This window comes from Ahaetulla prasina, chromosome 7 (genome assembly GCF_028640845.1).
Source record: "Ahaetulla prasina isolate Xishuangbanna chromosome 7, ASM2864084v1, whole genome shotgun sequence".
NCBI lineage: Eukaryota > Metazoa > Chordata > Lepidosauria > Squamata > Colubridae > Ahaetulla > Ahaetulla prasina.
The window spans coordinates 38,505,667-38,528,934 of record NC_080545.1 but is presented as its reverse complement, the minus strand read 5'-3'; the positions used below and the strand labels follow the sequence as shown (position 1 = coordinate 38,528,934).

Below are 23,268 nucleotides of genomic sequence, written 5' to 3'. Positions count from 1 at the left end.
AGTAGCAGGAAACCTCGGGCATTGGCCAGACCGCATACTCCTCCACTATTTCAAAGAGATGATCTATCAAGAAGTCAGAAAAGCATGTGGGATCCGGGGTGTGCCTGAATGACTGCAAGACTGGTACAACATGTCCATAGCTCTGGACAGAGAAATCCACCCCCACCCCCAACTACCAGCTGAAAAGCCTTTCCAAGGACCACTGGGCAGACGGCTCTGATCACGGCCTGCAGTAATCTCCCCCCCCTCAACCAACAAGAGTTATGAAATGCTACCGGTGTGGCCAAATGGGACACCGGGCTTCTGACTGCCTGGCTCCAGTGCCTGTCCCACAACAGAGTCCACCACCACTGCCCAAGGAAAAAAGCCTCCAAGAAGAAACCCAGACACCAGTCGATTTGCAAGACAAGCCGTGGACATTCCCCTCCTCACTGAAGAGAGTGAGGGACCTCCGTCTGCTGAAACCCCTCCCAATGACCCTAGCGGAGAAGCTGACCCGATGGTGAGTGCACCCATTCCCCCCTTTTCTATCAAAGTGAACTTAGTAATTCCAGGAGGAGGGAGCGGAGGGAGTTGCCTCCCAACGACCCTAGCGGAGAAGCTGACCCGATGGTGAGTGCACCCATTCCCCCCTTTTCTATCAAAGTGAACTTAGTAATTCCAGGAGGAGGGAGCGGAGGGAGTTGCCAGCCATTATAGATACTGGCTGTACCAGATGTCTAATTGGGATTTCAATTGTGAACCAATTAGGAATCAAAACACTAGCCTTAAAACACCCAATTAAATTCCACCAAGTGGATGGAACATTAATTGGTGGAATCCCAGCCACCCAAATTACAGAACTGATTGGCCTACAAATTGGAAAACATCATGAACTTACAAGATTCATAGTAATTCCAAAGATGTCAGAATCTATTATACTAGGCCTGGCCTGGCTGGACAAATGGGCCCCCATAATCAAGTGGGAAGATGGGTTCCGAAAAATCATATTGGATGTTGGCCCCTTGGCCCCTATCCCCCCTCCCGAGAAACAACCAATCCATGAAAACCACCAGGGGGAGCCAGCAGCCACTGGATCAGATTCCCCTCCAGGTGAACCGCACATTCCTAAAGCATATTCGGATTTGACAGAAACCTTTAAGCGAAGAGGAATGTAATCTCCTCCCCCCCCCCATCGGCCCACTGATTGTGCCATCGAGTTAGAGCCTAGGGCTAAACTACCAAAACCCAAAATGTACTCAATGACACCTGCTGAAATTACTGAGTTCAGGAGGTACATCGACACCAACCTAGCCAGAGGGCTCATCGAGCCTGCAAAATCACCAGTGGCCGCCCCCGTGTTGTTTAAAGAGAAGAAAGATGGGTCTTTGAGATTATGTGTTGATTTTCAAAGTATCAACGGTATTTTGTTTGCATACAAAACAGCTACCCATTACCACTAATGAAGGACTTACTAAACCAGCTGGCGAGCGGCAAGGTTTTCACCAAGTTGGATTTAAAAGAAGCCTATTACCAGGTCCGCATATGTGAAGGGGACGAATGGAAAACTGCTTTCAACTGCCCCCTAGGCAGTTTCCAGTTCCGGGCCATGTCCTTTGGACTCCAGGGCCTCCCGGCAGTCTTCATGCAGCTAATCAATGAAACCCTGCATAGCCACCTATATAACGGGGTTCTTGTCTACTGGGACAATATTCTTATATACAGCGAAAGTATGGAGGAGCATATTTGTTGTGTCTCGCTTGCTCCCCCTGCCGCAGCCGGGCCCCTCTTATCTCCTGCCAGATGCTGATAGTTCGGAAGAATGTCCTGGCATATCTCCAGCCCCCAGCCCTGGCACCATGCCCGGACAGGCCGAACAAACAAACCTCCCTCCGATAGCATGTGCGCCTGAAGCCAGCCACGAGCTGAGATTACCAACAGCTGGAGACGAAACGATGCAATGGATAGACCCACGCTTCCGGAGAATGGAGAGGCGACGTCACCAAAAGGAAGGGAGGGGCAGGCCTGGATAAGTGCTGAGTCATGGAGCCACACCCCATGGCCTATATAAAGGATCTGCTTTCTGGCATTCTCTGAGTCAGGCAAAGTCTAACTTGGATTGCTGAAGTCACTCCCTGGTCTCCTGCCTGCCTTGAGACTCTGATAGGACTTTGGCAGAGCTGCAGAGGCACGCTTGATATGGACTTCCCCGACCCGGCCGTCAGCGGAGGAGTGGGACACGACAATATTAAATTAGTTAGATAAGTTCTGAAAAAACTCCTACCCGCCAGACTATACGTGAAGCTGTCAAAATGCGAGTTCCATAAGGAGTCCTTGGACTACCTAGGCTACCGGGTGTCAAACCAGGGGATAGAAATGGACCCAAGAAAGGTAAAGGCAGTGCTAGACTGGCAACCCCCATGCACATGTAAACAGCTTCAAAGTTTCCTGGGATTTGCGAACTTTTACTGGCAATTCATCCCTTCTTTTGCAGAGGTTGTTCTCCCCTTGATGGAATTGCTAAAGACTAGTCCATCTCTTGGCAAGCCGAAACCTAGCCAGCCCCTAGCTTGGATGATGAACTGTCAGAAATCCTTTGAACAGTTAAAACGCCTATTCGCAATGGAACTGATTCTCCAGCACCCAGACCCAAATAAATCATTTGTGGTCCAGGCAGATGTGAGTGATGTGGCGGTAGTGGCTGTTCTAATGCAAAAGAATGCCCAAAACGAACTAATGCGCATAGTGCGCTTATGTCTCAAAAAAATTGACGGACACAGAACGCAGGTTGGTGGTCTGGGAAAAAGAAGCTTTTGCCATATGATGAGCTCTCCTATCCTGGAGACACTTCCTGGAGGGGGTGAAAGAACCATTTGAAGTGTGGACAGACCACAAGAACCTCGAGGCTCTAAAAACCCCTCGAAAGCTTTCCCCTAAGCAGGTTCGATGGGCTCAGTACTTCAAGTGGTTTAACTTCAACTTCAAATACATCCCGGGAGGGGGAAGCTACTGGCGGAGGCCCTATCAAAAAAGCCCCAGTTTGACAGCCGGCGGGATCACGCCATGATCTCCGAAATCCAGCGAGCAGGCCAAGCTCATGCTTGGTCCCAGCCACGCCATGGTTCCAACCTCCCAGAGGGCAGGTTATTGACAGAACTAAAATCAGCCCTCACAGCAGATGTCTGGCTCAAAGACAACTTAACAAACCTGACCCTAAGAGAAGAACTGGCTTGAAAGAGGAGTAAGATTTATGTACCACCCAAACCACTTTGGGTTTTTGTACTAGGAGACAATTCTGGTGGCCAAAGATGAAAGCAGATATAGAAGACTATGTAAAGAGCTGTGCCACCTGCGCCACCATGAAATCCAGACCAGGGAAGGCCCACGGGCTTTTCCAAACTGTGGCCGAACCTACGAGGCCCTGGGAGGAGATTGCTATGGATTTCATCATTGAGCTCCCTGTCAGCGGAGAGAATAGAGTGATTTGGACAGTGGTTGATTTATTTTCCAAACAGACTCACTTCACCACCTGCAGTGTTACCTTCGGCAAGGAAATTGTTGAAATTGTTTGTGAGGCACATTTACATGGAGTTCCAGGGAGAATAATATCAGATCGTGGAGTCCCAGCAGCCAGCTGAGCAGTCCGGACCTGGTGCGGGCCTTCCACGAGCAGAACCCAGCCCGACCGCATCCCGATCGTCAGCCCCGGGGAAAGGGTCCTGCGGTGAGGGATAGTGTTGTGCCTCCCCCGCCCTCCTCTCCTCAGCCGGGCCCCTCCCATCTCCTGCTATCCGATTCAGAGTCTGATAATGAAGAGGAACAGACTGGCTTGCATCCAGCCCCCAGCCCTGGCACCATGCCCGGACAGAATGTCAGGAATGCACAAACAAACCTCTTTCCCACAGCATGTGAGCACGAAGCCAGCCACATGCTAGAATTGCTGGCAGCAGATCAGGAGGAAGGGAGTTCACAGTGGACGGATCCCCGCTTCCGGAGAATTGAGAGGCGACGTCAGCAAAAGGAAGGGAGGGGCAGGCCTGGATAAGTGCTGAGTCATGGAGCCACACCCCATGGCCTATATAAAAGACCAGCTTGAGTCAAGCAATTTGAGTCAAGCAAAGTCTCATCTGGTTTGCTGAAGTCACCCCTTGGATTCCTGCCTGCCTGAGAAATCTGAAAGGAATTTGGCAAAGCTGCAGAGGCTTCGTGGCCACGCTTGATACAGACTTCCCAGACCTGGTCGTCGGAGGGGGAGGGGGACACGACATCTTGCTTGACTCCCACACATCACCATCTACACCACAAGATGGATCAGCAGCAGCTGGAGCAGATTGTGCAGCAGCTACGAGCAGATAACCAGCTGCTGCAACAGCAAGTCGCCCAGCTGACTGCTCAACTGGCTGCTGGGAATGCCCCAGCAGTCCAACCTCCTCTTCCTCCTCCTCCTCTCCTCAGCGCCACAGCCCGGTACTGGTGCCAGAGAAGTTCTCTGGGTGGATGGAGATTTTCCCGGCCTTCATGGCCCACTGCCAGACCTACATGGCGATACAGCCGGGAGAATTTTTTGATGACCGGGCCAGGGTGGCCTTCGTCATGAACCTGTTGTCTGGCCAGGCTGCTCAGTGGGCCACGCCCTTAGTGCTCTGGGACAGCCCCTTGCTGGCAGACTACCAGGGGTTCTGGGGGCAACTGCGCTTCATGACGGCCGCCCGGCGCTTAGCGGAGATCCAACAAGGGCCGCGCCCCCTCTGTGAGTACATCACCGAATTCCAGTTGCTGTGCCACGATTCGGACTGGAACGACACGGCACTGGCGGATGCGTTCCAGAGGGGCCTTTTGGAGGAGCTTCAGGACAAGCTGGCCCAGGTGGAGGCTCCGCAGACCCTCGTTGACCTGGTGCACCTCTGCCTGCGTCTCGACACCCGTCTCCAACAACGCCCGTCCCTCGCCGTCAGCAACCGTCAACGACAGCCACGTTCCCCCGACCTGGGCCGACCCGCGCTTCGTGGCTGCCGCAGAGGAGCCCATGGAGTTAGGAGCGGCCAGGCCTCACCTGATGGCCCAGGAGCGGAGCCGGAGGCGCCAAGGGGGGTTGTGTTTGTACTGCGGGGAGCCCATTTCGCCGCTGCATGCCCCAGGAAGCGCGGCAGAGCACGTGTGCCTGTCCCCGAAACCCGGCCTAGCCATTTGGGAAACGGGGCAGGCCCGGCCGTGGGGAAACTCTAGGCCGGGCACGGACCAAGCCCCCACCCGACATTGCCGACATGGACCTCGGCCCCCTCGGCACCTCATTTTGGACACCCGGGTGTGGTTGGGTGACCGGCTGGAGGGGATCCCGGCACATACGCTGATGGACTCGGAGGCCGCCACGAACTTTATGGACCGGGCCTTCGTGGACCATTTCAGGTTCCCCTTGGTACCGGTGGACCCTCCGCTGAGGGTTGAGACCATCGACAGGAGGGAGCTGGTGGCCGGACCCATTAACTTCGCCACGCAGCCCTTGCGCCTCGCCATTGGGGACCACGAGGAGGCGATTCGCTTCTACGTGACGGCGGACCTCCACTTCCCGGTGATCCTCGGACTGGCCTGGCTGCGGACTCATGACCCTCAGGTGGCCTGGTCGCGGAACGCCATCTCTTTCCCCAGCCTGCAGTGCATCGACCACATCCGCCACACCTGTGCCGGCCAGGATGTCTTCACCTTGGCTGTCGTCGTGGCTCCTGAGCTGCGGGACTTCACTGACGTCTTCAGTGAGAAAGAGGCGGACCGCTTGCCCCTGCATTGACCCTACGACTGCCCCGTGGCCCTGCAGCCCAGTGCCTGTACTCCATGTCCAAGCCCGAGTTGGACAAAAACTTGGCCCGAGGGTTCATCCGGCCTTCCAAGACCCCTCTGTCGGCCCGGTCCTCTTCGTGAAGAAGAAGACGGGGGATTTGCGCCTTTGCTGCGACTACCGCCGGCTGAACGCCATCACGGTGCAGAATCGCTACCCCCTGCCGCTCATCCCGGAGCTGATGGACAGGCTGCGGGAGGCCTCGGTCTTCACCAAGCTCGATCTCCGGGGGGCCTACAACCTGGTGCGGATGCGTGAAGGGGACGAGTGGAAGACGGCGTTCAGCACCTGGTACGGACACTACGAGTACACGGTCATGCCGATTGGGCTGACCAACGCCCCCGTCTTATGAACGACGTGTTCCGGGACATGTTGGATCGGTTCGTGGTGATCTACCTGGTGACATCCTGATCTACTTCCGGTCCAGGGAAAGTCACCTCCAGCACCTCCGTCTGGTCCTGCAGCGCCTGCGGGAGCACCAGCTCTATGCCAAGCTGGAGAAGTGCTTCCTCCACCAGACGTCCATCGAGTTCCTCGAGCACATCCTCTCGGCCAAGGGGATCGCCATGGACCCGCGCAAGGTGGAGGCCCTGTGCAGCTGGGAAGCCCGCTTCGGGTGAAGGATGTCCAGTGGCTGCTGGGCTTCGCCAATTAGTACCGGACCTTCATCCCAGGCTTCGCCACGCTGACAGTTCCACTCACCCAGCTCCTCCAGAAGGTCCCGTTCCGGTGGGGTCCCCCGCAGCAGGAGGCCTTCAAGGCTCTCAAGAAGGCCTTCATCACGGAGCCCATCCTGAGACATCCCAACCCGCACCGGCCTTTCTTGGTGGAGACGGATGCCTCCAACGTCACCCTCGGAGCGGTGCTGCTACAGGCCCCAGCGGATGGCGGCAGTGTTTTTCCCTGCACTTAATATTCGCGGAAACTCATTCCTTCCGAGCGCAACTACACCATCTGGGAAAAGGAGTTGTTGGCTATCAAGGCCGCGTTCGAAGCGTGGCGGCACCACCTGGAGGGGGCCCAGCATCAGGTGGAGGTCCGAATGAACCATCGGAACCTCGAGCACCTCACCACGGCTCGGAAGTTGAACCAGCGGCAGATCCGGTAGTCGCTGTTCTTCGCCCGGTTCAATTTCCGCATAGCCTATATCCCCAGCGGCCACAACCGGAGGGCGGACGCCCTGTCCCGTAAGCTGGAGTACCTGAGCATCCAGGACCCTTTTCCTCCACGGACAGTGCTGCTGGCGCCCAGGAACCGTGGACTTACGGGCCCAGGTGCGAGAGGCACAGTGCCAAGACTCCTGGTCTCAGCAGTGGCGAGCGGAGGTGGGCCCTACGTCTCCGTGGACGTTGGAGGAGGACATGCTCAAGTTCCGGGGGCAGTTGTATGTGCCCACGGGACCACTTCGGGCCCTCGTCCTGGCCCAGTGCCATGACAACCCTGCCACGGGCCATTTCGGGTTCTTCAAGACCCTCAACCTGGTGACGCGGACCTTCTGGTGGCCCCAGGTGCCGCATGACGTCCATGCCTACGTGACATTCTGTGTGCCGTGCCGGCAAGCCAAGGCCGCCACGGGGGCCCCTTCTGGTCTCCTCCAGCCCTTGCCGACTCCTGACAGACCCTGGGGGCGATTTCCATGGACTTCCTGACAGACCTGCCGCCGTCCTTGGGGTTCACCACGGTGCTGGTGGTGGTGGACATGCTCATTAAGATAGTACACTTCATCCCGTGCCGCGGGCTGCCCACTGCTGCCAAGACGGCCTGTCTCTTCCTGCAGCACGTCTTCTGCCTCCACGGTCTGCTGGAGAGGGTGGTGTCGGACCGTGGGGTACAGTTCACGGCTCGTTTTTGGAAGAGCCTGATGGCCGCGTTGAAGGTGCAGGTGTGCCTGTCGTCGGCGCACCATCCGGAAACCGACAGCGGGACGGAGAAGGTCATTGGCATCCTGGAGCAGTACCTCCGGTGCTTCGTGAACCAGCAGCAGGACAACTGCTGCTGGGCCGAGTACCTGTCCCTGGCAGTGTTCACCTTCAACAACTCCCAGCACACCTCCATCCAGACAACCCCATTCCTGGCCAACATGGGGTACCATCCACGGCTCTTCCCTCTGGCTCCTCTGGACTCCCCGGTTCCTGAGACGCAGACCTTCCTCTCCGAGTTGCACGCGGTCCAGCAGATGGTGCGTCGGCAGCTGAATCAGACAAAGGAGGATTACAAGCGGGTCGCCGACCGCTCCCGATGGGCAACCCCCCCGCTGGCAGTCAGATACTGCATGTGGCTCTCCACGAGGCATCTCCCATCCAACCAGTTTAGGGCCGGTTTAGCTCACGCTGGTAAAAGCCTGTTATTAAAGAACACAGTAGCCTGCAATTACTGCAGGTTCGAGCCCGGCCCAAGGTTGACTCAGCCTTCCATCCTTTATAAGGTAGGTAAAATGAGGACCCAGATTGTTGGGGGGGCAATAAGTTGACTTTGTAAAAAATACACAAATAGAATGAGACTATTGCCTTATACACTGTAAGCCGCCCTGAGTCTTCGGAGAAGGGCGGGGTATAAATGTAAACAAACAAAAAAAAAAAAACCAGCCGGCGAAGAAGCTGGACCACCGGTTCATCGGTCCGTTCCCCGTCGAGGCGGTCATCAATCTGGTGGCCTATCGGCTGACCCTGCCGCAATCCATGCGGATCCATCCCGTCTTCCACCGATCCTTGCTGGTCCTTGAAGCCCCGACGTGTCCCCTTCGACACCTGGTGTCGGGGACGGGGCGGAGGAGTATGAGGTGCACAGCGTACGCGACTCCCACTGGCTGAAGGGGCGCTTCCAATACCTGATTGCGTGGAAGGGATACGGAACCGAGTTCACCTGGGTCAACGCCTCCGACGTCCACACCCCGGACCTGGTGCGGGCCTTCCACGAGCAGAACCCGGCCCGACCGCATCCCGATCGTCAGCCCCGGGGAAAGGGCCCTGTGGTGAGGGATAGAGTTGTGCCTCCCCCGCCCTCCTCTCCTCAGCCGGGCCCCTCCCATCTCCTGCTATCCAATTCAGAGTCTGATAATGAAGAGGAACGGACTGGCTTGCCTCCAGCCCCCAGCCCTGGCACCATACCCGGACAGAATGTCAGGAATGCACAAACAAACCTCTCTCCCACAGCGTGTGAGCACGAAGCCAGCCACGTGCTAGAATTGCCGGCAACAGATCAGGAGGAAGGGAGTTCACAGTGGACGGATCCCCGCTTCCGGAGAATTGAGAGGCGACGTCAGCAAAAGGAAGGGAGGGGCAGGCCTGGATAAGTGCTGAGTCATGGAGCCACACCCCATGGCCTATATAAAAGACCAGCTTGAGTCAAGCAATTTGAGTCAAGCAAAGTCTCATCTGGTTTGCTGAAGTCACCCCTTGGATTCCTGCCTGCCTGAGAAATCTGAAAGGAATTTGGCAAAGCTGCAGAGGCTTCGTGGTCACGCTTGATACAGACTTCCCAGACCCGGTCGTCGGAGGGGGAAGGACACACGACAGGTCCTTTTCCTATAGTAAAGATAATTAACCCAGTGACTGTCCAACTTAGCCTCCCTCGAATATTAGGGAAAGTGCATTCAGTTTTTCACAGTAGCTTATTCAAACCAGCTAGGGGATCTAGCTTGAGGCCCTTACCAGCTGCTCCCCCTCCTTTGGTAATCCAGGGGGATGACCGATTACGAAATTTTAAAAATCCTTAACTCTAGACTATACACGGGTCGCTTACAATATTTGGTCACTGGAAGGGGTACCCGTTGTCTGAAGCTACTTGGGTGAAAAGTTGGGATGTAAATGCTGATACTCTAGTCAAGCAATTTCATGATAAATTCCCTGAGAAACCTAAGAGTCCTCCCGGTGGGGAGAGAGGGGGTAGGAGAGTGTGTACTGGGTGTTAACCCCTTCCTTTGCATTTTTTGTCTGTTTTGTTTTCCAGGGTGTGTTTTCTTCAGCAGGGGGGGACGCCTGTCAGCTTTGGAAGCCATACTAGGCCGAAGGCTTCCACACACTGCCACTTTCTCCTGTGTGGGAAAGTAAAGGAGGGTAGTGGTGGTACAAGGCATTATTAGACATAACAACATTCTTCTTGTCGGTCAAGGTCAGGCTGAGCTCGCATCTGGAGAAGGAGTGGCCGGAGTGATGTCTCGAGATGGGACGGTTGAAGATTGGAGCATGTGATTGGCGCATGTGATCGGAGCATGTGATCGGCGGTCATGAGGGTGGGGATTTTGGAGTTTGTATTACTGAGGGAGGAACTTGGATCCCCAGATTCAGATTCCACCAACTGTGCCAGATTACATATGCTAGTAAATACTTTGAAAGATGTTTGCTTCGGGGTCTTTTCTGCAAGGAGGGTTTTCTGGAACGCTGAGAGCAATGCTGCTTTGACTACATAGCAATTCAATCTCACTTTTAAAATTTAAATACATATTAATTTAGCTTGGCAAACATTCAAGAAGAAATAGTTGCTTCTTAGAAGTATCTTTAGTTTTTGACTTAGCAACTTTCAATTTATTGTCCTATGAGATACAGTGTAATACATGATTTTTAAAATACAAGAAAAAATTAGACACTAGCCAAAATGATGTGCAAATAGAATATTAGAAGAAAATAAATTATTGACAAGTAATAAATAGAAATTACTACAAAAAGAGCACTAAAACATAAATCCATGTTCATTGGCAGTAGTGGGATTCAAATTTTTTAACAACTGGTTCTCTGCCCTAATGACTGGCTGTGTGGCTGTGGCTGTGTGGTCATGTGGCTGTGTGGGTGTGACTGGGTGGTCCTGTGACTGGGTGGGCGTAGCCAACTCAACGCCACGTCACACCTCACCTGACCCCTCCCTTCCCAGCCACTCTTCATCATGCCTGGCCTCAACGTATCTATAGTTCTGTAAAAATGTTTACCTTTTTTCGATTTTATTATCTGCATCTATATACTATAGATGTACTTTCATGGATGACTGAGAGGGGAAAATGGCTATATGCAGGTCACAAAACAGGCTTTTGAGGGGCTGCCACAAATGGGGGGGGCAATGTATTTTCCAAAGCAGTAGGCAAAACAAGAAGCAATGGATGGAAACTGAACAAAGGGATAAGCAACCTAAAACTAAGGAGAAACTTCCTGACAGTGAGAACAATTAACCATTGGAACTGCTTGTCTCAAGAAGTTCTGGGTCCTCGATCACTTGGAAGTTTTTCAGAAAAAACTGGACAGCCATTTCTCTGAAATGGTATAGGGTTCCCCCCCAAAGTACCTTCTAAGTGTTATTTTGTTATTCTGACACCCTTCCCAGGCCCTCCACTCAGATTTTGGCATCCTCAATTTTCCTGCCTGAGCAGGAGATTGGACTAGAAGACCTCCAAAGTCCCTTTCAACTCTGTTATTCTGTTATTCCTAAGCTAAATATTCTAAAACCCTCATTGGGATCCTATCTCTTTTGCTCCCTCTGCACTAATGAGTTAAAAAGCTGCCTCTAGACATTTTAATAAGATTTTTAGAAACCTGAAGTTGAAAGTTCTTCATGTCTCCTTACCCTGAAGTCCCAATTTCATCTGGAATTTAACCCCAAAATGATTGCCCTTTTAGCATTTCTCTTGACACTTCTCCAAAATGCACCCCTAAAAAGCCACATCTCTCTTTCTCTCTGTCTCACACACACACACACACACACTTTAGAATCATAGGCTAGAAGGTACCTTGGAGGTCTAGTTCAACCTTCTGCTCAAGACAGAACACCTCATACAAGCGGGTTCGCAGACATCCCAGCTTAGGCTGCAAAAACTGCAAGCAGCTTTCCTGGCCACATACTGCCACCTCCTGCCACCTGATGCGAGGTGGGAGGCACAAGAAAAATTGCCTGGTCTGGGCACACAGCTCTCCATGATAGAGCCCTTCCCAGGGAGCAAAGCCTTGGAGGACCTGATCGGTCCCGAAGGCCTCAAGGACCTCCAGACTTTCCATGTGCCTCCGCCGGCCTGAGTGCCCTACCCTTCAGATCCCAAGGGGCCAGGGCCAGCGCTCTGGCAGCAGTGGTGCTCCGGGATGGCAGGCAGATGTCCCAGGCTGCGCACACACACTGCAGCAGAGCAACAGTCTCGGTACCAATGCAGTATCTCCCCCGAGGGCCACTTGCCCATCTGGCTGTTTCTCTCTGCCGCATCACTTTCCGGACGGACTTAGAGGAAAGCGGAGGCTCACGGCTGCTAAATTTCACTGTGCTGCACAAGACACTCTCCCAGCAACAGCAGCGGCAGAGAGAAGCAGCTGCCAATCTGGAGAGCACATGGAGTGTCTCCCCAAGCACCCGAGGCTTGCCCAGCACCAAAAAGGGCCGCAAGAAGCTCTGTGGCGGCAAGATGTTGCTTGATTTTGCGGCCACTGCTTGCTTAGTTTGACTTCGAAGCTGTAATTCTGTACATGCTTACGTAGGAGCAAAAGTTTTTTAAAAGCAAATGAGGTGTACCTGTTTGTAAGTATACAAAGTCTTTAGCTGTAAATGTAATAAATGTACTTGAAGCAAAATTAATAGACAAAATTCAGAACTATTTTTCTGCAGAATGTCACTATTTTTGTTTAGTAGAAAAATAAAGCTTTGTAAGTTTCAGAAATATTGTAGTGACATTAAAATTACTTTGGCTTGTTCTGATGTTTTCTTATTTTAGGGATCTGGTTGTTTCAGCACTCATATTTATAGATCAGTTTGGACATCATATTAATCTGTGATTTACACAATATGACTGCTGGTTAATTATATAACATTGAGTGCTTAATAGTGGAATCATGGTTTAGTGGTGTCATACATCCTTCATTTTCTTCCTTGCTCTAATACAGTCAAGAGGAATAGATCTGGGCAACTAACAATATTTAAAACAGCATAAAAACCAGAAGCAACATGTTGGGATAAAAATAAATTCACCAATAACAAAACAGCACAATCATTGCACAGACTCAACCACACCCACTGATTTCCATGTCCAGTGACAGAACCAGGTCTATAAATGTTGCAAAAGGACAACAGGATTGGGGCCAATGGAAATGATATTCCAAAATGTGGCCACAACAGAAAGGGTTCTTTTCCTGGCCAAATCCAGAGGTTGTAGCTGGTAGAGAATATCTCTACACAGCCAGCACTAGAAACATACTGGCAGCCAATGCAGCTCATCAAGCAAAGGTATAATGTACACTGATTAAGGAGTGCACATAACTGCCAAGATATTACTATCAACTATAACTTTTGGATTGTGTTCAAGGGTAGCTCCATGTAAAGTACATTCCATTTGGGATGTGAAAGGCATGAATTGCTATGAGAAGGGCCTTGCTGTCTAAGAAAAAGTCCAGTTGGCAGAAACACATAATTGTGGAAATCCCTCCCCCTCCCAGCTGCTGCCTTTTCATTGAACAGGAATTTGGCGTCCAGGTGGACCCCCAAATTGTGCGGTGTTTCTGCTTGGGATAGTGTGGCCCCCAAACAGAACTAAAGATGGAAAATCCTTGGAAGGAAGTGGCTGTAATAAGCAAAGCCACTCAATGTTGCTAGGGCTGATTTGAAGCCAATTCCAATCCCCACAACCTCCAGACACCAAGACTGTGGTATAACTTGGGTAGGAGATGTAAAGCCGGATATAGTCAACATATTGATGATATCGTACATCATGCTGGCAGGAATACAGAGATATTGCAAGCCAAAAATGCTCCTTTAAAAAAAAAAGGTTTCACTGTATCTCAAAAGTTTACCGATTTAAGAGTAACCAAAAATGTTCAAATATTACTTAAAACAGTATGTATAAGATCTGTTCTTGCTGCTAGAGTTTCCTGTTGTCTTATTATATACATGCATGCATACATACATACATCTCCCGTCACGTTAAGAATCACATTTCTGGACAGCTCATAAAACAATAAAAGCAGTAAAAAAAGGAGCAGTGTTTTATTTTGGCTTTAAAATCTGATTTCAGCAGAGTTAAGCCAAGATTAACAGAGAAGCCAGAACCAACATGAGTTACAAAACCTCTTATGAGAGTAAATTATTTTGGATCCTGTTCTTTACTGCACTCTTTGCAACTTTTTCCTGTAAGGAGCCATGATTCCACTCTCTTTACAATTTATTATCAACCTAAAGTGACTATTCATGCAGTCATTTAGCAGTTTGAAGGCTGCCTGACTCTTTGGAGAGCTTACAATTAAAAAGTGAGAACAATACAAAAATAATCATAAACACCATGAAGATGGACATATGAACAAAGAACCCATATAACGATCTGTACCACCAACCTATCCAAAGTCTCAGAGAGATAGCCAGGTCGTAAGTAGCTTCCTTAATGTCAACAGCTTGGGAGCTTTCTAGATAATCCAAGAAATGAATTAACATTTTACTGCAAGACAGAGTGCTTTAATTTGTGCTGTATCTGAATTCAATTCAGCGCAATAGTTAAGACTTCAGATTTTTAAAAGAAAAAGTATTTGAACTATTTTTATCTCTCTCTTATGCGTATAAATAGAAGATGTTAGAAATTAATTTAAAATAAAAACATTCTAATTCATAAAATATATGGTGAGGTGTTTATTAAAGTTTGAAGAATAATTCTAAGATTAAAAAGAATGAAGTATCTAGTATTTAATTGATAGGTTGCATCCAGGACTTTCTTATATATTCACATATTAGTGAAATGTTGATACTGGAATTTGACTACTTTTTAATTGATATTTTTCATCTACTTAATTTAATAAGATCTTAAGATAACCTTATTGTCATTTTTTTCTGTGGGAACTCTGGCACACATCTAATTATATATTTATTGTTTGCATCTTAAGGTTAACAGTTTATTGTCTGAAACATTGGTAGTCAAACTGGTCCCTACTGCCCACTAGTGGGCGTTCTAGCTTTCATGGTGGGCGGTAGGGGTTTTGTCCAATACTGAAGCACTTTCCTTTTTTTTTAAATTTAATTGACTTTTTTAAAAAATTTCATAGCATTATTTAAAAACATTTTCATTGGAGGCTCCAGTGACGTCACCCTCCTGCTGGGTGCTCTAACAGAGCACTCCGTGTTAGAAGATTGTAAAAGTCAGTGAAACAGAAAAAAAATCACTGTTCACTGAGCTTAGCATAACCTCTGGGTGAAAGAGGTTATCAGAGTTGTGGGAAAGTGGCAGGTCTGACAGGGGGTTTGCTCTCAAGAGCGAATTTTCCTGGATTTATGACCCCACCGAATTCCACTCCCTCCAACTTCAGCACGCTCCTGTTTTTATCATGAAAAAGGAGTGGGAATGTCGCTTCTGCTCTAAAGGACTTATTAAATTGATTGATATTCTAAGCAGACGGGAATTTCACAAGCGTTCGATCTTTGATGTAGAATCAGCACGGCAAGTACCGACTCCCTTTTTGAAACTTGAAACCTTTCTTTGTCTTTGATTAATTGACTTTTTAAGATGGCGTGTGAAAGTGAAAGTAAATTTTTTTTAGTAGGATGAAGCAGCGTTATTTGTGGATTGTTACAAACGGAGTTTTTTTATACTGAAAGGAGGGAAGGAGAGTTATTAAGTTTGAATTCCTGATTCTTTTGAAGACAGAATGGCAGCTAAACCTTTAAAGCCTTCTGGAAGAAGGGGATCTGAACCAAGTCTTGAGGAAATATTGAAAGAACAATTAAAACTTTCTGAAGATAGGCAAAAAGAGATGATGGAGAATTTTAATGCAAAAATAAGAGAAGATATTCTTATGGCAGTTCAAGGACTGAGTAAAAAAATTGAAGGATTGGAAGTGGAAATGCAACAGATCTCTCAGTCAAATAAGCATTTAGAAGACAAAATGAAAGGTGTTCAGAAAAAAGTGGATCAAAATGAAGATCAGGTTGTGATATTACAATATAAACTTATGGAAGGAGCTCTTAGAATTCGTGGTATGCAAGAAGAGCGAGGAGAAGACTTAAGAAAAATTATATCAGAAGCATTGGCTGAATTTATTGAAGTGGACCCCCAAGAGGTAGCTTACCAAATTGATAAAATATATAGAGTTAATTCCTGGATTGCAAGACAGAGAAAGCTTCCTCGGGACATTGTGGTTTATTTTGTGAAAAGGACTATGAGAAATCAGATTCTGCAAGTTTCATATCAGACAACTTTAAAAATTGGAGAACAGGAGTTGAAGGTGTTGAAAGAGATTCCTTCAAAGATGTTAAGAGACAGGAAGGAATTTGCTTTTTTTACACAAGAACTTAAAAAACATCAGATTCAATTCAGATGGGAGGTGCCAGTTGGACTGACAGTATTCTATCAAGGAAGGAGATATAGAATTGACACTGTTTTAAAGGCAAAGGATTTTCTTTCTACAGTTTTGAAAGTCGAAATAGAAGTGATAGAAGAGCCTTGTCCCAGAATAGCTTGCGCATCTCCCTCCACACTACCCAGCTGTAACAGACAAGCAGAGCTGGTAGCCAGTGCCCCCCACCCCCCAAAACATACTTTATAAATCACCATTACTGTGGAACCGGTGGGCAGTTAGAAAATTTTACTAACAGAGATACAAAAGTGGGCGGTAGGTATAAAAAGGTTGACTACCCCTGGTCTGAAACATTTTGATTTTTATTGGAATTTATTTTGATATTACAAAAGGTTCATGTGTTTTAGAGTGTGTACATTGACATTTTTTTCTGGCTATTAGTATTGTATATGATTTTACTTTTGGTTTTTGGTTTATTTTCTTTACAGCAAAGCATTTACGTTAACAGCAGGAAATATTGTTAGGATTAGGCTGTAAAGAAAATAGTAATGAAAGCTACTATGAGGAATAATATGAGAAAATATTAAATTTTGTTGTAAGATGGAAAGTTAAGTGGGCTACATTCTCAACCAAATGTTTATTAAAAGAAAACCTTTGAGAAAAAAGAGATGATTTTTCAGATAAAAGTTTATGAGCAGATAAGGTAGGAAAATACATTTTTATAATACATTTAGAATTAAAACTACAAAAAGGTGATTTAAAAACTTGGTTTAATAACAGTTAGGAAATATATCCTTGTCATTCTCTTGGTTGTCATAACTACTTTTTCTCAAATTGTGGTAAAGCTAAGTAACATTAATGATAAACTTGAACAAAGAATCTTCTTTCAAATGTAATATAGAATGTTTACATTTAGTATTGTTTCCATGGAAACAATTATTTCTTGTATTTTTTGCATCAGATATGATTTTCCAAGGCCTCAGCTTTCTGAAAGGATGCATTTGGCGGTAGTAGCCTGTGGTGAAAGATTGGAGGAAACTGTTACTATGTTGAAATCAGCTATTATTTTCAGCATAAAAAATCTTCAGTGTCATATTTTTGCTGAGGAATCATTACATAGTGACTTCAGAGAAATAGTAAGTATTCAGAAAAGAATGTATGCCTGGATTAAGGTAACTTTGTGTTTATTTTTTTACCAAATTTAAGGCTGCTTGGTTTCAGTCTCTAAATCTGCCACTCTGTGATCTATATTCTGTGAAGATTTTTTTTTACTTTGTAACTGGAAACAGTATATTTCCAAGAGCAAAATGCATATAATTTGGATATATTGTGACCTCATGATGGATGTGTTGAACTTTTGCTGTCTTCTCAGTCATAAGTGGAGCTACACTACAGTATTCATCAATTGCACAGCAGTTTCCAGTTCTTTGAACTCTAAAGTTGAAAAGAAATTGAGTAGTTAGAAATTGTTATCCAATATAGGTGGTCCTTGACTTACAACAGTTCATTTAGTGACCATTCAAAGTTACAGTGGCACTGAAAAAGTGACTTATGACCATTTTTTACACTTACACCTATTACAACATCCCCATGGTCATGTGATCAAAATTCAGATACTTGGCAACTGACTCATATTTATGACGTTTGCAGTGTCCTGGGATCAGGTGATCACCTTTTGCAACCTTTGTATAAGCAGTCAATGGGGAAGCCAGATTCACTTAACAACTGTGTTACTAACTTAACAACTGCAGTGATTCACTTAAATGTGGCAAAGGTTGTAAAATGGGGCAAATTCATTAACAGCTGTCTCTCTTAGAAACAGAAATTTTGGGGCTCAATTGTGGTCGTAAGACAAGAACTACCTTTATCTATAAAATGTTCAAAACATATTTTAATATTTGCACCATGATAGAAGTGTACTATTATAAGAAACACACTTCTTAAACTTTGAGCCAGTTTGGTATAGTGGTTAAGATGCTGGCCTAGAAACCAGGAGACTGTGACTTCTTGACCTGCCTTAAATATGAAGATATTTATCACTCTGCTAAACAAATAATTCCATCAACACTGTCAAACTATTTACTGAATCTGCACTACTATTAATCTTCTCATAGTTCCCATCACCCATCTCTTTCCACTTATGACTGTATGACTGTAACTTGTTGCTGGCAATCCTTATGATTTATATTGATATATTGACCATCAATTGTGTTGTAAATGTTGTACCTTGATGAACGTATCTTTTCTTTTATGTACACTGAGAACATATGCACCAAGACAAATTCCTTGTGTGTCCAATCACACTTGGCCAATAAAATTCTATTCTATTCTATATTTTATCCTATAAATTACATTTGTCTCAATTAGCCTCTGATACAGTCTGAGTTTGACAACATTAGTATCCTGCTGAACCATACATTTTTTTACTTTAAATATACACATGCTATAGCTGTCTTTTATGAAGACAGGTGTTTTTCATAGAAAATGCATTTGTGATAAGTTGTGAGTTTGGTTATTTGGTATTCCCAATTATTTGCATAGGTTTTTTTAAAACTTAACACCATTTTCTAAAACATGTTATTTGCATTTAAGATACATTTTATGTTGATTGGTTTTTCTCTGTGTTTTACATCAATTGCAAGTAGTGACTGAATATATTCTCACCCTCTTAGTAAAATATAATGAGTACCATCTGTTTTAGAAAGGTAGCATATAAATCCAAAAAATTAGAGAACAAATTGTCAGTATTATATATTCCTTTCACAAATCTTAATTTTATAGGCTTGAAAACATACTGTTTAATAATCAAAATGAGAAACAGAGTAGTTAGAAATTGGTTAATCGTACTTATATACTTTTGATACAAAAATACTAAAACATGTTGTTTTTTTCAGCTTGATAATTTGACACATAATGAAAAATTTAATTATACTCTATACCCTATCTCATTTCCAACTGAGAATGCAGCAGAATGGAAGAAATTGTTCAAGCCCTGTGCTTCTCAAAGACTTTTCCTACCAGTAAGTAGCAGTGGTAGTTGTTAAACAAAATTAATAATTCTATTCATAAGTGAAAAATAAGTGTTATTTTATATTTAAATAACTGCCTTGAGTCATTTTTCAGAATGAGATGGCAGCATATAAATATAATAAATAAATATGCTTCCAGAGAAAAGTGAGTTATTTGGTAAGCTATTGCTGTTTGAATGAACATAAAATGTAACCTCTTCAGTTATTTGTTTGGCCTATTATAACAATGTAATAATGTGGCAGACTAGCTCTGCCCTTTCAAAAGTAAGTAGTAGTATCAAGTTGAAGCATAATCAGGTTGAATATGAAGAGGTAGGTCATTACTTGTCGGCTGAGATTCCTGTTTCAGTATTCCAGTTACTTCACACTAAAGATGATTATGCTTTGTCTTGGAAATATTACTGGAATTCTGATTAGTAGGGTTGTACCTCCTTACAGTTTCCTCTCTTATTAATAAATTGATGAAAAAATTCTAATAAGCCAAGAAAAAACAACTTTACTCACCAATCAACAGAAATTTGAAGGCATATCTATGTATTCAGTACGTTTTCCAATTACAGAATCATCGGTATACAGCTTATATTGAATGAAATAACATCCGAAACTTTGCCCAATATAGAAATCTATATTAAAATATTCTGAGTTGATACTGTACTTTGCATTCTGTATCTAAGTGTCAGGGTTCCAAGTAATACCCCCAACAAAAGAAAATTCTGAGGTTGAGTTTCCTCAAAGTTACATTTTATTAGAGATGTCATATTGGCACATCAGGGAAAACACGAATTTGAAAGTTTCCAGGTTTTCCCCACCCAAAGAAAGGTTCAAGTCCCTGCCCAGCACCCACACGTCTATTACATGATCCAATCAAAGCACCATCCCAACTGGAAATGCCTCCCAAATCCAGCCGCCTAGGTGGAGGGCAAGACGGCCTTGACTTTCTGAGAAAGGAATGTTATTAGGACTATATAGGGCCGTGGTGGCTCTGGCTGTAAGATAGCCTGTTATTAAAACACAGCAGCCTGCAATTACTGCAGGCTCGAATCCCACCAGGCCCAAGGTTGACTCAGCCTTCCATCCTTTATAAGGTAGGTAAAATGAGGACCCAGATTGTTGGGGGGGCAATAAGTTGACTTTGTAAATATACAAATAGAATGAGACTATTGCCTTACACACTGTAAGCCGCCCTGAGTCTGACACTAAGCATATCTAATGAAAAGGAACTCACCATTTCTCTTGGTAATTAGCTTCATTATCAGACTGCTCTGAATGTTAGGAAGGTTTTTCTAACATACACTTGCCATATGCCTTCTCACAATTTATTTATTTTTTTCTGTATAATATTCAAACTCGGTCAAACAATCTTGCTCATTTTTGTCTGTGTCCTTCCAAATGTTCAGAGAATGCTACCATAACTTCCCCATATTTTCTCTGTTTGATGCTAAATATTGTGAGTTTCTTTAATTTTAGACTGACTTTCTAATTGCTATCCGGAATAATATGGGATCTGTATCAGATATTTTACTAATAACAACAGCATTGCAGCAATCTAAGGAGGTTATAAGCAGCCCTTAACTTGTGACCACAGTTGAACCCAAAATTTCTGTTGCTAAGCAAGACAATTGTTAGGTGAATTTTGCCCCATTTTATGACCTTTCTTGCCACAGTTGTTAAGTGAATCACTGCAGTTATTAACTTATTAACACAGTTGTTAAGTGAATCTGGCTTTCCCATTGACTTTGTTTGTCAGAGGGTAACAAAAGGTGACCACATGACCCCAAGACACAGCAACTACCATAAATATGAACCAATTGCCAAGCGTCAGAATTTTGCTCATGTGACCATGGAGATACCATAATGGTCGTAAGTGTGAAAACTGGTGATAACTTACTTGTTTTAGTGCCATTATAACGTCAAACAATCACTAAAAGAATGACTAAGTTGAAGACTACCAGTACAAGTTTAAAAAGGTGGGGTGGGGTAGAGTCCAATGTGACTTCTTGATACATCTATGTTGACTTCTAGTAATTACTGCATTGTTTCCAAGGTGCTTACTGATCAGCCTTTTTACTTGGATAATATCTGGGGGGTGCTGTATCCTTGGGAGGTACAGGTGATACAGTTGTGCAGTTGCACTGCTTAGAGGCTGTAAGGACCAGAATGGAGAAGAATAAATACAGAGTGACTGGATGTTTGGTTACAGGGATTAAATTATCTGGTTACGGGGATATTTCATCTCTGGTTCTGGATGGAGTTCTGATCCCTGTACTGGACAGATTCATAATAAGGTTTTCCTAAATTCATAGCTCCTTCTGAAGAGAGCAGGTGACAGTTGTGGTCAGAAGGACTTTTAATAGTTTCATCTGATACAGCAATTACCTTTTCTTGAGTGAAAAGTCCTCATGGGGATTTTTCTGTATGAGAAGGAGTGACTCCAGGCATGGGTACCACTCTGTCTTCTGGCTCTATGGACAGGGTTCAAACTTAAGAGACGCCCCCTTTGTAGACCTCCCACTTTCAACTCTGTCCTGAGCTCATGAGGACATTTTGTGGGTTTACTCCTGTGTGTTTGGATTTAGCAGGAGTTGGTTTGAAAATGTGTGCTTTTCTCTTTGAAATGGCATCAACTGAGTAAGTAAATGAGCTATCTTTGTTTAGGCGTTTGAGGTTTTTTATTAATATGAGTTTTCTTGGAGCCTCTATGAAAATGTAGAAGCTGAGTAGAATGAGCGAACCTTATTTAGGTGTTTGATGAGTTTAATTACAAGGCTGAGGATCATTAAAGTGTGTGTGTGTGTGTGTGGAGAGCAGCGGGGGAAACTATTATTTGGAGCTGCAGGGAAAGTTTATTTTGTTTGTCTCCATTTTAACTTGTTTGTACCGGGAGCACATGGTGTGAGTACCGGGAGATTTAAATCAAGCTGCTGATTCCACATGGTTACTCCTTTGGGGGAGAATCAGAGCAGCGGGGGAAGTTTGAGAACACATTGCCTCCAATTTATTTATTTTTTGTTTGTGCTGCTATTTTAAGCTCCGGATTTCAGGTGCCTTTGCTGGAATACCCACCATATGTGGGGAAGGCACAGGAAGGAACAAGCTCTTGAGCACCATGTTGGAAGCCACATGGGGCTAGCCAGGGCGGTGGCCATTTTGGGAGCTGGCTGGCCTTATATGTATAGAGAAGATGATGAAAATAAATACATGAATGAGATATCTATATCTCTATCTATATCTCTATCTATCTATCTATCTATATATATGGAAAATAAACAGGAATAATATGATAATAAGAATAATAATAAAGAATAAATAAACAAATAAAGATTAAATAATAATAATACCAAAAAATAAAAATAAAATAAATTAAAAAATAAAAATTGAACTGAAGAAAGAGAAAAGAGGCTGTCATGGGGTTTCGGTGATCGGCCCTCCAGTACAGCATAGGCCTTTGGAGTAAAGAAGTGAAGAGGCCTGATTTAGCCTGAGGCAGCCGTTTCCAGGCTGCATGGCTGGGAGTTTTGAGCAGGCGTTCTGACCTGCAGAGGGAAAGGACCAACAGTTTAGGGAATTAACCCTTGTAATGCTGCTGAGTTCTAAAGATGGTAACTGGTTATTGAGGCTTGTACATTGACATTTATATGTATTACATAGAATTTGTTATGATAACAATAATAAAATAATAATAATAATAATACAAAAAAAAAATTGAACTGAAGAAAGAGAAAAGAGGCTGTCATGGGGTTTCGGTGATCGGCCCTCCAGTACAGCATAGGCCTTTGGAGTAAAGAAGTGAAGAGGCCTGATTTAGCTGATAATGATGATAATAATGATAATAATAATAATAATAATAATAATAATAATAATAATAATAATAATAATAATAAAAACAATAAAAATTAAATTCATGGAATTATAAAAGGTGCTTACTTATATGTAATTTTATTTCTATATGTGTTTTAGAAATATGGTGTCGGATGCCTCACTTAGTGACCAGATGGAGGTCACTGATGCTTCTCAACCTCAGAGAGCTGCCACTGAAGGCTCGAAGAGCCGTTGTCATAAGACAAGGAGTGGCAGTTCAGAAGCAGCTGCACAATCTGTTCTTGGGGCGGAAGCCCAGTCACAGGATAGGGATCAGGTAGAAACAGAAACAGTGAACGAACACATGGGGTCGCGTTCTGACAGCTCTGATTCG

The 23,268-nt window shown here is 45.3% G+C and overlaps 1 protein-coding gene across 9 annotated transcripts in view; it reads left to right on the top strand.

Annotated features, from left to right (window-relative positions):
* The window catches only part of GXYLT1 (glucoside xylosyltransferase 1), a 104,695-nt gene that overhangs the window by 7,346 nt on the left and 74,081 nt on the right, over positions 1–23,268 (top strand). For 8 of the 9 annotated variants that reach the window (XR_009156016.1, XR_009156018.1, XR_009156017.1 and 5 more), the window contains exons 2-3: positions 17,009–17,183; positions 18,942–19,067. Coding sequence is in view for 6 of the 9 variants with exons in the window: in XM_058190129.1 (XP_058046112.1) it covers positions 17,009–17,183; positions 18,942–19,067 (301 nt within the window). In the remaining 3 variants the exon portion in view is untranslated. The remainder of the gene's footprint in view (positions 1–17,008; positions 17,184–18,941; positions 19,068–23,268) is intronic. The other variant, XM_058190131.1, reaches the window with a different exon arrangement.